Source organism: Quercus lobata, chromosome 2 (assembly GCF_001633185.2).
Source record: "Quercus lobata isolate SW786 chromosome 2, ValleyOak3.0 Primary Assembly, whole genome shotgun sequence".
NCBI classification, from domain to species: Eukaryota; Viridiplantae; Streptophyta; class Magnoliopsida; order Fagales; family Fagaceae; genus Quercus; species Quercus lobata.
Genome location: NC_044905.1, coordinates 21,324,102 through 21,338,846, shown reverse-complemented (window position 1 = coordinate 21,338,846; position 14,745 = coordinate 21,324,102). Strand labels below are relative to the sequence as shown.

The 14,745-nt window shown below is 35.9% G+C and overlaps 2 protein-coding genes across 2 annotated transcripts; one reads left to right on the top strand and one right to left on the bottom strand.

The window, feature by feature from the left end:
- The first annotated feature begins 7,163 nt into the window (after positions 1-7,163).
- LOC115974927 (vesicle-associated membrane protein 711) lies at positions 7,164-9,412 on the top strand. Its single transcript, XM_031095503.1, has 4 exons — positions 7,164-7,575; positions 7,802-7,992; positions 8,257-8,420; positions 8,942-9,412. Exons 1-4 carry the CDS (start codon positions 7,359-7,361, stop codon positions 9,030-9,032), a joined length of 663 nt encoding a protein of 220 aa, XP_030951363.1. The 5' UTR covers positions 7,164-7,358; the 3' UTR covers positions 9,033-9,412.
- A 446-nt stretch (positions 9,413-9,858) lies between these two features.
- LOC115974925 (protein FAR1-RELATED SEQUENCE 6-like) lies at positions 9,859-13,872 on the bottom strand. Its single transcript, XM_031095502.1, has 3 exons — positions 13,711-13,872; positions 12,962-13,020; positions 9,859-11,926 (listed from the first exon to the last, which is right to left on the bottom strand). The coding sequence occupies exon 3, from the start codon at positions 11,923-11,925 to the stop codon at positions 9,919-9,921; it is 2,007 nt and encodes a 668-aa protein (XP_030951362.1). The 5' UTR covers position 11,926; positions 12,962-13,020; positions 13,711-13,872; the 3' UTR covers positions 9,859-9,918.
- Positions 13,873-14,745: the final 873 nt, after the last annotated feature.

Below are 14,745 nucleotides of genomic sequence, written 5' to 3'. Positions count from 1 at the left end.
CCCATCAGCCTATCTACCCCCACCCCGCTCAACAGACAAGCACAAGCCTCATGCCTGATGCCCCAATCACAATAGCCTGCCAATCAGAAAATTTCACAATCACAAATCACAATACACATTACATTAAAAGACAATTAATATCTCACCAACACTAACACCAACACCAACACACACTGACCAACACCAACAGATAAGATAAAGCCAAATTCAAAATGACAAAAAATAGGCAAAAAGCAAAATATAAATAAAGCTCATTCATTCGGCCAGCCAATCAAAGAGAGAGAAAGAGAGAGTTACTAAGTTAGACACTTAGACTCTTAAAGAATAAAGAGAGAGAGACATTCATTAATTTAGTTTTCATTTCAGACTTTCAGTGAGATAAAGAGAGAGAGACTAAGAGACTGAGAAAGAGTCAAAGAGAAAAAGAGAGACAAATACCTTAAGGGAGGGAGCACCGAGCATCGGAGTAAAGCGATCTACGATCTACGACCTGCGATCCGCGATGAGGGGCGAGTGACAAGTGACGAGTGACGACGACGAGGGGCGAGCAAGCGAGCAACGACAACGACGAGGAGCAAGCTACGGCAACGATGACGAGGAGCGAGCTACGACGACGATGAGCGAATATTAGGGTTTTTTTAGTTTGGTTTTAGTACAAAGGCTCTATATTGGGGTTTTTTTTTTTTTTGATAAACACATTATTGGAGTTTGTTTTGCTTTTGCTCTGTATAGACTGTATTAGGGTTTGGTTTTCTCTGCTTTCTTTGCCAACGACGTGACCATGGGTTTGATTTTTGATTCTCTGTGTTGGTTTTTTTTTTTTTTTTTTTTTTTGAGAATTCGTGGGTGGGTTTGCTCTGTTGGGCTCGTCGTGGGCTTTGGCTCAATTACAAATTTATTTTAGCTTTTCTTTTTTTTCAGATTTTAGTTAAATTTTTTTTGGGCTTTTTTTTTTTTTTTTTTTTTTGAAAGTTGAGTAGATAAATTTTGGCTTGGCTTTGTTACAATATTTTTTTCTTTAGATTTTAGTTCAATTTTTTTTAGGCTTTTTTTTTTTTTTGCTTGAAAGTTGAACAGATAATTTTTTTTTTTTTTTTTTAATTTGAGGGTGTTCCTAATTTTGTGATTGAGGGTGTTCCTAGTGTAGGAACTAAACTCCTCTTTGAATGCACCAATGTGTCTTGTGCAAATTGAGTCAACTACCCATCCCTTCACTTTTGTCACCAAGTGTGCCTCACACACTACGGCCGCAATAATCTCTTTGGTTTGCAACACATTTGCCTTATTTGATGTAAAGCCTTTGTTGTTGTTGAAGTTGCCCCTCGCCCTACATGTTGCCGCATAATGACCTACCTTGCCACAAATAAAACAATTACCCTTTTTCTTTTGGATTTGAAGATTTGGGCTATTTTTATTATGAAATTTTCATTTTTCCTTAAAATCATGTTTCTTATTATGTTGTGGAGGTCTAGAGGGTCCTCCTCTACAACATTAGCCTTGGAAGTAAATTCCTTAACTCTATAAACCTTTTCCAACATCCTATTTGTTTCTTCAATTTGAATATCAACGATAGTTTGTTGAAGATTCAAATAGGTTCTATGGTGACTATACCGGTGTTTATACTCTTTCCAAGAGTCCAACAACTTAAACACTAGGCCATGAGCCACAAACCTCTTGAGTAAAACATTACCCTCTTTAGCTAGGTCGGAAACTAATTTTTGAAAATCTTCAATTTGACTAAAGACACTTTTTTCCTCAACCATTTGAAAAGACATAAATTTAGCTGTAGCAAATTTTTTAGCACCCTCATCCTCAAACCCATAACGACCATTAAGTTCATCCCATAAATCTTTAGTACAAGTAAAATGACAATAATTATCAAACAACTTGTTAGATAAACCACACTTAATAGCATGAACACACAATTTATTTGTTTTTTCCTACTTTGCTATATTTTTAGGATCTTCTTCGGGTTTAGGCTCATAAAGAACCCGGTTAATTTTGGTAAATTCCAAGATGGGCAAAACTCTTTCTTTCCAACGTTTAAAATTATTTCCATCAAAAGCCTCAAGCTTTGTAATTTCCGAAATGACCTTAAGAGAATTAACAACTTGTTTCTTCATTTTTAAAACACAAAAATCAACCTTTAAAAATGTTGGAAAATATGGCTAAATAAACAAGTTTTGATTCAACAATACAAACCCTAAAAAATTAGCAATGACAAAAATAAATCGATAGAGTTAGAAAGATCTCACAAACTATAGAATCACGCAAAATGCGTTGTCTTTAAAGATTGATTCGTGCCACCCAGAGTAGAACTCGGTATGAATGGCTCTCTTGACCGAACAACCCCCCAAAATTAGACTATAGTGATTTCTTCAAGTTGATCACACACTCAAGCAAGAAGAACTAAAAACAACCTTAATTTGCCTTTCCTTTCCTTAAAAAAATTGAAGCCGAAATTTCTGTGCAACAAAACTAGAGCAGAACAGAGAGCAAAAACAGAGAGATATGGCTGGAGAAGATGAGAAAAATATGAGTATTGAATAGTGTAAGTTGTAGGGTTTATAAGCTAACTGATGTGAGGGCTGATGGGTTGCACCAATGGTTACTGTGCATGCCAACGAGCAGCACATTAAATGCCCCAACGGCTTGTTTAATGCCCAACGGGTAGAACCAAAATGGACTAAAGGGAAAAGAAATAGAAAAGGAATGAGGAACAAGAGAGATAGAGACAAGCCTAAACCCAACCCAAGCCTAACTCTAACCCTTAGCCCATTATCTTTCAAGCTAACACTTAAGTGGTGCTATGATTTATAAACATATATGAAAACTCATCTCTAACCAATGTGGGACACAAGCATAGTTTAAGTGTTTGAAACACACATACTCTAACATGCCTTGCCATAGATCTGACACACTAGCCTTGCATAATTGGTTTACCACTTATTCTCATCTAGATGATTAATAAAAGAGGGTTGTGCAAACTAGACCAGTAGGTGAATGTTGCGGGCGATTGCCTCTGACTCTTCCTCTTTGATTGTTGTTGCTTCCACAAGCTCTACCTAAGCCTTGATATAGGTGAGCTTGAAGTTATCATGGCCATTGTATATGGATCTTAATTTATAGCCATCTGAGTTGTTCCTCAAGGATTGCTCCTTTGTATTCAGCAAGGTATGTAGCTCTTCAAAGGTTAATCATTTATCCTTGTTTCAAATTGTTAATCAAAAAGGAGATCATTATCATATACATATGAATTGTAACAACTAACTAATTATCCTTCACTTTGTTAATCTGTTGCATTTAAGCATCATCAATATAGTTATTTTCTTTTTTGTTATGGTTATATTTTCTATATATTGGCTTAATTTTTGACAAAACGCATTTTACTTGTAATTGGGTTAATCTAAGTTGGGTTTAATGTATCAAGAAGTGTGTAAAGTTTATATCCTAAGTGGTATTATTAAAGACATGAAGATTGATCCAAAAAACAAGTGAAGAAAAGCAGTTTCAATAATTCTCGACACTAGTTTCTGTGTTGAGAATTCTTTATTAAGTCTCGATAGATGCTAGTGTCGAGATAAGCAGTTGTTGCGTTTCTTGTATGCCTTTGGGTTCTGTAACCAAACTAAGTCTCTAGCACCAACATTGAAAATCTTATTGGTGTTTCTATGTGAAGCTGCTGCAAATCAACTACAACAATCAAAGAGTTGCTATGGAATTAGTCACATACTGGGATCCATGCAAAGGAGTTAATCACGTATTGGGATCTGTGCAAAAGAAAAAGTCTCTACAAAATCAAGTCTAATTGGGGATTGGAGTAAAGGTTCAACTGTAGGTTGGAATTTTGGGATAGTTTAGTTTAGTGGTAAGGTTCCTTATACTTGTAATTGCTTGTTCTTGATTAGTGGATTCTTGGGAGTGGTGACTTGAAATTCACCCAGGGGGTTTTTGCCTTGTGAAAGGTTTTCCCCATTCGTCAACAAATTACCGTGTCTATTTATTTTCCGTTGCACTTAGTTTATTTGGGGATTTGTTAGTGCCTCCATGATTTGTATGTAATTTGATATAATTAATCAACTTAGGTAATTGAATTAATTTACCGGGTCAATCTATAACCCAACATTTTCTTATTCTATGTGACTCAATCTTGAAATTTTTATGATATAGGATCTAGACATTGATGTAAATCTATTTTCCAGGGCCTTCCACACACTTTGAGCTAAATTTTAACTTACAACTAGGGAAAGCATAGAAGGATTCACAGTCAATGTGGAATTGATGAGTGTAACCAAGGCTTGGTTACTGGTCATCTAGTTCTGATACTCAAGATTTGGCTCAAGTTTCCAATTTCCTGTCCTGTCCATGAGAAATTGATCTAGACAATCCAAAGTACCATCAGTGAATTCAAGCATGGAATAAGCTTTGAGAATCAAGGTAAGCAAGTGCCAACATAAATTTAGTTTGTGTTATCTAGCTTTACAGACATTGGGAGAGACATAATTGCATGCAATAAGAGAGGTGTTAAAGGAAAGGAATTGGTGTGAGGTTAGTGTAGGAACATGAATTTGAGGATGAGGAATCCATTGAAAGCTTTGATACCATGTGGGAAAATGTGAATAAATGCAAAGAAAATAAGAAAGGAAATAAAGAAGTTTCAAGAGACTAAAATTAGTCAATCTTTTGGAATATTAGTTCTGATTCTACTACTGTACATTATTTGGTATTTATACAAGTATTGGACCTTAACAGTTGTACTTAGTTATAACAAAAACATAAGAGCACTAAAATAGGTTATTCTATGCCAAATGTTAATAGAACACACAAAAACCTAGTTGCAATGCAACTCACCACCCACAGCCCAACCCAGCCCTGCCAAGAACCAAAGCCACCCACCACCAAGTCAAAGAAAAAGTGAGAGAGAAGAGAGACCAAAACCCATTGCTAGATCAGAACCCACTGAATCTGCAAACCCACCACCCAAAATCAACCCAACCACCACCGGTCAAAACCACCCAAAAAAAAAAAAAAAAAAAAACCCCAAAATCAGCAATGATGTCTGTCGGGGTATGTACCAGAGAAAGGAGCGAGAGTAAGAGTGAGTGAGAAAGTGAAGAGACAAAAATGAGAGAATCTAAGAGGAGATGGAAAACTTGTATTAAAAAAAAAAATTGTTATAAAAAACACGCTATAGTACACTTCTACTATGGCATGTTGTAAAAAAGGGGATTTTGCCACATCTCATGAAGTGTTTTTTTGATAAACTTCAATGCATTAATAAGAAGGAAAAAAACAACATGAAGTATGTTGTTCTAAACTTCAATGCATTAATAAGAAGGATAAGAAGGGAAGAAAAAAAAGGATTTTGACACATCTCATGAAGTATGTTACTACTTTTTGGTGTTCGGTTAGTGTGCTAAATGCTAATGCTCTAACATAATTCAAATTGATGCTAACAACTATGTAATAGAGAAACAGTAAAGGATGATGAGGAATAAGAGGATGGGGAAGGTGGCAATGGACACTATGAGAGGTGGGGAGGAGTTTTTATAGGAGTGATTTGGTAGTGGTGGCAGTTGAGGGGTGAAGATGCTATTTGGGTTTGGGATTTGGAAGGGGAGATTTGGTGAGTTGGCATGGTTGAAGAGTTTGGGAGATCGGGAAATTTTTTTAGTAAATTTTTTTTTTTTATTTTGAAATAATAATTTTGGTTATTACATATTCAGAAAATATTGTATTTTATATGGAGTAATGTAACAAAAGCTAACCGGAGGTTTTAATTGAACAATTTTAGAATTTAGAGGATTATATTGAACAAAAGTAAAGTTAGAGACTTGAAATGATTTAACGTCAATCTTAGAGGATGTGTTTTGCATCTTTACCTTATATTAACTATTTAATTGGAGTCTCCTATGCCTAACTTGTTCTCTTCTCAACAAGTGGTATTAAAGCCGAGTTTGAGGGCAAGTGTTCTAACAAGAATTAGTTTCTAAGAGACTTAGATAGAATTGGCCAATCTTTTGCATTTTTTTTTTTTTTTTGGGCTTAGACAACATTTCTATTAAACTAACGGGTAGCCAAATCCAACTTCATGCACCCAAAACAAAGGGGGGCAAGGAAGAAATATTACAACAGACCCTTGGGTTGGAGGGAGAGATTGCCTTGCAACATAATTTAACTTTCTTTTAACCCAAGAGAAAGAGTAGTCAAGGAAAGAACTCTTAAGTTGTGTTTGAAAACTTGAATTTGAATTTGAATTTGAATTAATAAATTTGAAATGTCTTGATTTGAAATTCATTGATTTTAGGTGTTATTTCATATTTAAGAAAAGTTTATAAAATGTCAAGGATTTGGATTTGACATTTTTTAATTTAGATTTTAATTACCCAAATCCAAATGCTCAAATCATTCCATCCAAATGCACCATTAAGATACAATACATTTTCTATTACTGTTCTAATGTTCCAGCAACTATTCTCACTGCTATATACTTATTTGGTATTTATCCAAGGACGTTATTTTGCATTATTGATTCCGATTCTACTACTGAACATTATTTGGTATTTATACAAGTATCGGATCCTAACTTTTTTTTTTTTTTTTCTTTTTTGTATAAGATAGAAATTCTACTATAGTTTAATCTAAATATATATATGCAAGTATTAACTAAACTTAATAGTTATAATAAAAACATAACAGAATTCAAAACAACTTCTAATTAACGTAACAGATAAACAATAGCTACAAGCCTGTGACAAAAAGTAATTGAAGAACGACAGAACCCTTTGGCTTACTACTATGAACGACAGATTGTGGGCAGCACTGGACTTTTATCAGTAGTTAAACGACACGTGAGCCAGCTTACGTACGTACGACCTGTCGTTTAGTGTAAAACGAGAAAGACACTTCCACGTGCACTCCACTACATTCTCGAGCACAAAGAAAAAAAAATAGTACTAAATACTAAATAGAGGAAACATCCCATCCCTCTGGACTCTTTAATTTTGATTTTTGACCTTATCGGTTTCCCAAATTTTCAATTCCCCTTTCCGCCAAATCCAACGTGAATTTTCCAATTTTACGTAAGAGAGAGAAAATTAAAAAAAAAGATCGGAGGTTTTTTTTTTTTTTACTTCTCCCAGTTAAAATAAAAAAGGAATCCACCTTTTGGCTGTCCCATCTGGAGAGAGAGAAAGAATGTTTGAAAATTGAAACTCAAAAGAAAAGAAAAAAAAAGGTTGAGCTGTGCTGAATGATTTGGGGACCCCAAATTCTGAAAAGAGAAAAAATTTTAAATTATTATTATTATAGCTGTAGTAATTGATCTATAGGGTTGTAGCTGCATCAAATAATTGGGGATGGCGATACTGTACGCGCTGGTGTCTCGGGGTTCGGTGGTACTGGCGGAGTTCAGCGCCACGTCGACAAACGCGAGTGCGATCGCGAGACAGATATTGGAGAAGATACCGGGAAACAACGATACACACGTCTCCTACTCTCAGGACCGTTACATCTTCCACGTCAAGCGCACCGATGCCCTCACCGTCCTCTGTATGGCCGACGAAACCGCCGGAAGTTAGTCTCTCTCTCTCTCTCTCTCATCAATCTCTCTGTTTCTATTTCAATATTTTCTGTACTGTTAGGGTTTTTTTTTTTGTCCATGAGATCTCAATTTCTTTCTAATTTTGTCAATTGTGGCATTAGGAGATTATAATTTGGTGTGTTTTTTTATTCGATTGCTATTTTGATGTATCGAGTAATTGTAGATGATCAGTAGATCTTTTGAATGTTTGTTGTGCAGGAAGAATTCCGTTTGCGTTTCTTGAAGACATTCACCAGAGATTTGCTAGGAATTATGGCCGCGCGGTTATTTCAGCCCACGCTTATGCCATGAATGACGAGTTTTCGAGGGTTTTGAGTCAGCAAATGGAATACTACTCGAGTGACCCAAATGCTGATAGGATAAATCGGTTAAAAGGTGAAATGAGTCAGGTATGTTGTGAAATGCATTCCCATTCTGGTTTAATGCTTTTGATCCTTTTTAAGTATTGGAAATGTATGAAGTCATTGTGTTTGAGAGTCTCTCTGCTTTAGCAAATATAGTTTTTGTGCTTAATCAGATGTTTGTGGGTTCTGAATTGCTTAATCAGATGTTTCCTTTAACTAACCCCAACCATTTTGCTCAAATTTGATGTTTATGATGTGAGACCATAAAATGAGGATGATTATATGATCTAGAAATTGTGTTTGCAATAGGTGCGGAACGTCATGATAGAGAATATTGACAAAGTTTTAGAAAGAGGTGATCGCCTTGAATTGTTGGTTGACAAAACGGCTAACATGCAAGGAAATACCTTCCGCTTCAGAAAGCAAGCTCGCCGCTTCAGAAGCACCGTGTGGTGGAGAAACGTCAAGCTCACGTATGTTCTTCAACTAAAACTTGCATTAGAGACAAGATGGATGGAGCATTTTTTTTTTTGTTTATGCATCTATAAGCATTGTGTCAGTTGACATATCATTATACTTTGAATCTTTCAAAGGGGTCATCAGGATTAACTATTTTATATTCCTAAGTTTGTGATTTGAACATACAATTCCATTAGGCTGAATGGGAAGAACTTTCATCATTATTTAGTTTGGTAATGTAGGACGGAAATCCAATATATTCTCAGGATTTGTTTAACCTCTAGTTAATTCTATGATATCCCATAATATTCTGCTTTGAATCAACCCATTTTTTGATTCTCTCTCGTTACTTTCTCATAGTTTCCTGAATACATTCTGATGTTTTGGAAATTTAAACAATTATAAAGCCACAAAATTTTATCATTAATTCAGCCCTATGGTCTGGGGAAGTGGCATTTCTTGTGTGTTAACATTATCTACCTGTGGACATGAATAACTCTATTGATCACTGATGAAATCGCTTTGAATTTTGCAGTGCTGGACTTATACTCTTGCTGCTAGTGATTGTTTATGTTGTGCTGGCTTTTGTTTGCCATGGTCTTACACTACCCACCTGCCTGAAGTGAAGAGTGATATCAAGCCTGATTTGCATTTGATTTCCTGTTTTCAACTTTTTTTCCCCTTCTTGGTGTGGGTATATGGGGTTCTTTTATTTGAGCTTCCACTGTTGTAAGTTTTCTCCAATTCTTATTTATGCAGTTTGAAATACTCAATGTCACTACGTGTGCCGTTTGAGTATTACTCATCGACCATAGTACTGATAGTAGATTTGAAGTGGTTCAGGTTCTTTGTCGTTTCAAGCTATGGCTTGATTTTCTTTTCTTTTTTTTTCAATTTTTTTTTTTTTTTTGGGAAGAAGGCTTGGTGAGTTGACATGTATTGAAAACCATCTAGTTTTTTTGTTACAGATGAATGAAATTTATTGAAGGAGTTCTATTACTACGTGGATCTGAATTGTCAAGGATATAAGATAAAAATCTCTAAAGTCACAACATCATTTATTGTTAAATTTATATCAAACAATTTACTGTATCAATTGTTCTTCAAATCCTAAAATACAAATGTAATCATGATGAAATTCACATAAATCTGCCGTAGGTTTCTTTGGTTGAAGTTTGATCAGAAACATTAAAGATTTTCTCCTCTCGACCAGTTCTCCTAATTCTAAAGACCCTTCAGGGGCACCAGAATGTCATTTTTTTATTATTCATCCACTATTCTTTTTCACATTAGAAATCAGAACGCTTGACATACAAGAATAAGATGCAGGAATTAGGGAAAATGGGGTAAAAAAAAAAAAAAGAATTCCTCCAGCATCATCAAATATTATTTCAGTTGCCAGTTGCCGCACACACAGCATATCAATAGGAAAAAAAAGAAAAGAAGAATGAATGGGCACTGGTTTATAATAAAGACTTTGGTATTTCTTAAATCCTGCACCTTAACGTTCTGTCATACAAAGTCATTTGCTACATTATTAAACTTGTTTAACAATTCCTCCAATTCTAGCAACGCAATCTTATAATGTTCTTGAGATTGTGCCCCTTCTTCAACAATTGGAAGAGCACATTTATGCAGATGATTATACCAGTGCATTGGATTATATGCATCAATATTACCGGACTTATTGTCTAGAAGATACCTGCATTTGAAGTCTTTACTCCAACGTTGCAGAATGTAGCGAGATGGGATTTCTTCGACACCATTATAATTAAGAACATTCAATGCATGCCGGCATAGATAACCTTTATAGTTGAACAAACTGCAAATACAGCGGATATCCACCTGCGTTGTCTCATACAAAACCTCATAATATTTAACTTCCTTCTCATTTCCCTCAACCTCAACACGTTCTTTGACTATGTACGTTATTATAGGCCCATTAACATTCACCTGCCTTGTGTTGAAGCAGGAGTACATCCCCTCCATCTCAGATTGGAATCTCTTAAAAATTTCTTTTGTATACACCTTAGAGACTTGCAGCTCAAAATTACATCTTGTTTTCATTTCAAAGCTTGAATTTCTTGACTCCAGATCTGCCATGGCTTCTTTGAGGTGCTTCCTATGTAGAGCCAGGTCATACTTATCAACAAATTCTTTAAAAGATGTATGCTTATGTACATAACCTTCAAAAAAAGCATTCAAGCCCTCATTTTCTCGGATAGGAATCATTCCTGCAAAAAATGTGTCTTTCAAGTAAACTGGAACCCACATTTGCCTGTCTTCATACAATGTTTGAAGCCACTTATTATCCCCTAGTCCATGCTGCTTGATCATGTCAGCCCAAGAAGTTTCAAACTCAGCTATCTTCAATGAATCATACACTGCTTTGTTCAGTTGTCTTTTGATTGCTTCATATCCCTTCAATCCTCCCAACTTCTCTGGAACTCTCTGCATGATATACCACATACAATAACAATGATGAGCATTAGGGAAAACCTCACAGACTGCAGTTTGCAAGGGTTTACACTGATCAGTAATAATAACTTGCGGAGGGCATCCAAGCATGCATTTAAGCCATGCCCTCAAAATCCAAACAAAATACTCTACTGACTCATGTCCAAGGAAGCCACAACCCAACAACACAGACTGCCCATGTTGATTCACACCAACAAAAGAAATCAGCGGGATCTCATATTTGTTGGCCAAGCATGTCGTGTCTATTGCAACTGTGTCACAAAAGTAACCATATGCAGCCCTGGACCTGGCATCAGCCCAAAACACATTTCTCAGGCGCCCATCATCATCAAGATCAAACAAGTAAAAGAAGTTTGGATTTGTCAACTTCATGCGACAAAAGTAGTTATAAACTGCATGAGCATCACCTTCTTTAAGTTCCAAATGTTTTGAGTTATCAACAGGATTAATACCTTCATTGAAATTTGAGTATCCAATATGGTCAGCTTCCAAAACAGCTGTTCGGTACAGCTTAATGGTATGTACTTCTGTAACAGGCTCTGGAGATGGTTGTGCCTTTTTGGCAGCAAGAATCATCTTTTTATGCGACTTATAAAACCGTTTGATTTGGGGACTCACTTGATGGTTGTGTTCAAGCTCAACTTCAACTATTCTCCACCTTTTGGAGTCCACCAGTCTGATGACTATCATTGCAGGACAACCTGTTCTTGTTTCCGGTCTTGGATTGTTGGCTTCACTCTTTTTCTTAAAACCAGCACTACTGCAGCTAAGTTTTGCTCTATACCGCTCTTTTTTCTTTGATCTAAACCATGAATTGCTCACTCTGATGCCAAAACCCTGTTGTTTAGCATACATATTGTAAAAATCATAAGCTTCATCAAAAGAATCGAACTCCAAACCCACAGTTGGCGATGGGGGTTCCTTCTTCAATTGTGTTTCCCCAGTTTCATCATCATGTTCCACCAGAGTGCAGTCTCCTTCAACGTCATACTCATCACCTTCATCGAAAACTGGCTCGCTATTGAGACAAACTTCTTCCATCCTGAAATGCAAGTTGAACATCACAGTTCAATTGCAGCATAATACACAGGCATTTATTTATATTTTACATAATTTGAGAACATCATTTTGAAACAAGATCCCAGATGACATGGACAACTTTAAGCATCAATTTTCATAATGAACCACAGGAAATTATCAAAACAGTGCTTCACAGCCATTTTCACAGCACTCAAAGAAGAACTGAATTTCAGTAATTTTCAGCAATTTTGGAAGATAAGAGGGCAGATGTGGAACCTACTTAAAAAGTGACAAAACCTTTATCTCTGATATCAGGTCTATTGACAAGCTAATCTATAATAAGTACTCTTTCAAAAAAGTGTTTACATACGAGATCAGTGCATTGGCTACTACTACACTGCCATTAGCAATTCGTCATATTCAAAAGGTAACCTTGAACTCCAAATCCTATTTTGGAATGCAATCAATGCATGACAGCAAATCTTCCAAAGTTATTAGTTGTTAAGGATTTGCAGTAAAATCAGGTTGTATTTCGGAATATTGTTATTTTATCAATCAAGTAAAGTATTTGTAGATTCTTTATATCAAAGCTTTTTTGAGATTTAAGTTGGAGGACCAAACATTTTTGTTGTTGTTGATAATTTGATAATTACAACAGGGAGGGAGGATTTGAACCCTGGATGTCTTTGTTGGAGACACCAAGAGGTGCCAACCAGTTGAGCTACAAGGCTGTTGGCAAGGACCAAACTTCAATTAATAGACATTCTTTCTAATATTTGACAGCAATTTGCCAGTCATGGGGGAGTAAGAGTACAAAAACATTATGGCGACAGATACACACAAAGATTTCATGTCTTTAATTGGGTATATAAAAGGATATTTCTTAAATATCTTGGGTGTTTGATACATATACTTAAAAGAGAAACATAAACACTACTCATAAGACAGAGATTTAAACCATGCAACTAATACATTCAAGTTGAGGAATTCTACAACTTCCACAAGCTAGTATAAGAAGCTGCAAAAAAAAAATATCCAATGTCACTAGTAACAGTACCTTCAGATTAAACTATATCATTGCTGATCATGCTGTTGGTGCTGAAGAATATCACCTTCCTGGCTCCATCATCAAATCAAAAATAAAGTAAAGCTCTAAACCATCAACCATCTAATGAAAATGCCAAATGAATTAAATTTAAGAACTGACATTAAATAACACAAGCGAACGCGCGCGACTCACAAAATATTCAAACACATGGTTGCATCTACCAATACCCCACAATTTGTAACATTTTTTCCAAGTAAAATTAAGTTCAATCCAGTTATCCGTTTGAATTTAATTGGGGAATCTAAGGTATCGCAGGTAAGAAATTGTACCTAAGTTTTGTCCTATATATATATATATATAATATACATAACAGACATGCATACCTATATATAGATATATGCACACACGTGTGCAGTGTGTGTAATTTAATGTGAGCTAATTTGTAACACACTTCCAAAAGTTTTGACCATACCAACTTGTACAAAAAAGAATCCATGTCAGTCTGTTATGTTTGGTTCCTACGAAAATTAATGAGAAAATCAAATGAAAACTCGTAGCTCATTACAAAAGTTCTACAACCTTCTTGTCTTTTCCCACCCCAAAATCTAAAATTGTCTGTATTTTCCAAGCTTTTCCCAGCAACCAAACAAGCACGAAAAAATTGAAGCCCTAAGTCAAACCAAATCATGGTCTATCTAGATTCTACAGTGTTGAGCTCGAAAATTAGGAAAATAGAGTGAGAATTGAGACGATCTTACAGCGAATTCACCGAGTCGGACTCGGAGGAAAGCAAAATCGACGGTGGGATTTGGGGGTGAGTCAGTCCAACACTCCTCAGTCCGAGTTAGCTAGCCAAAGGAGAAATTGTGAGTCACACTGGGGCTTACAGAGGAATGAGGGATCTTTCGACTTGGTAAGCTGACACGTGGGTTCAAATATGGGGGCACTGTTTTTTTCTACCTTTTGTTTCGGTTTTTTTTTTTTTTTTCCCCTTAACATACAAAAAAAACTTTTTTTTAAAAGTAGTTTCAACTTTCAACCTATGTGTGTCTACTCTCATAATAGTCTTTATTATCAAACCAAAAAACTAATCGATTTTTTTTATAAACAAAGATTGAATCTCACGTCTCTTGTTCAACCTTAAGATATTTTTTTGCAAATTTATAAGATTTTCCCTTCAAAAAATTAAGAAAGAATTGTTCTCTTCTCAATTACAACTTCCACAAAATGCTAGTATATACTTAACGTCAACTTCGAATTTTCGACTTTCAAACTTTAGAGTAATATGGCAACGACGTCGTATTTGTTGCCGACGCAAAGCTACGCAGCGGGAGCGTTGTTCGGACTTACTCTTCACAATTAACTCCACAACTTTGGCAAGATTCTCCCACAAAATGCATCTTTCCTCACTCCTAGGACTAGCATAGATAGCAAAGAAAATCCAAGCAAGGTTAGAAGATCGTGCCTTGATTTCAACGTGAATTTTTTGCTCTGTTTTGGCCAACGATTCCACCTCCACTTTGTTTGAATTCCATAGTAACCATAACCCGCCAGAGTAACCAATGGTCTCAGTATGAATGGCTCCATCCATCAGTAAATTTTTAGTAATCACCTTAGCTCTTTCATCACCTAGTTTGGTCTCCACCACCACAAAAATGGCTGGGTCGTGCTCTTGCACTAAGTCACAGATATGACCCTGAAAATTGAGCTTCAGGGCACCCCTGCTATTCCAAATTAGAATATTTATGATGAATTGGAAATGAGGGTGCGGAGCACATTTTAGGAGGAGGGAG

What these genes read in the sequence shown, in the direction of transcription:
- LOC115974925 (XM_031095502.1), bottom strand. Translation starts at nt 11,925, where the DNA reads ATGGAAGAAGTTTGTCTCAATAGCGAGCCAGTTTTCGATGAAGGTGAT.
- LOC115974927 (XM_031095503.1), top strand. Translation starts at nt 7,359, where the DNA reads ATGGCGATACTGTACGCGCTGGTGTCTCGGGGTTCGGTGGTACTGGCG. An exon ending in TAAAAGGTGAAATGAGTCAG is followed by an intron (nt 7,993 to 8,256) that starts GTATGTTGTGAA and finishes TGTTTGCAATAG; the next exon opens with GTGCGGAACGTCATGATAGA. An exon ending in TGGAGAAACGTCAAGCTCAC is followed by an intron (nt 8,421 to 8,941) that starts GTATGTTCTTCA and finishes TGAATTTTGCAG; the next exon opens with TGCTGGACTTATACTCTTGC.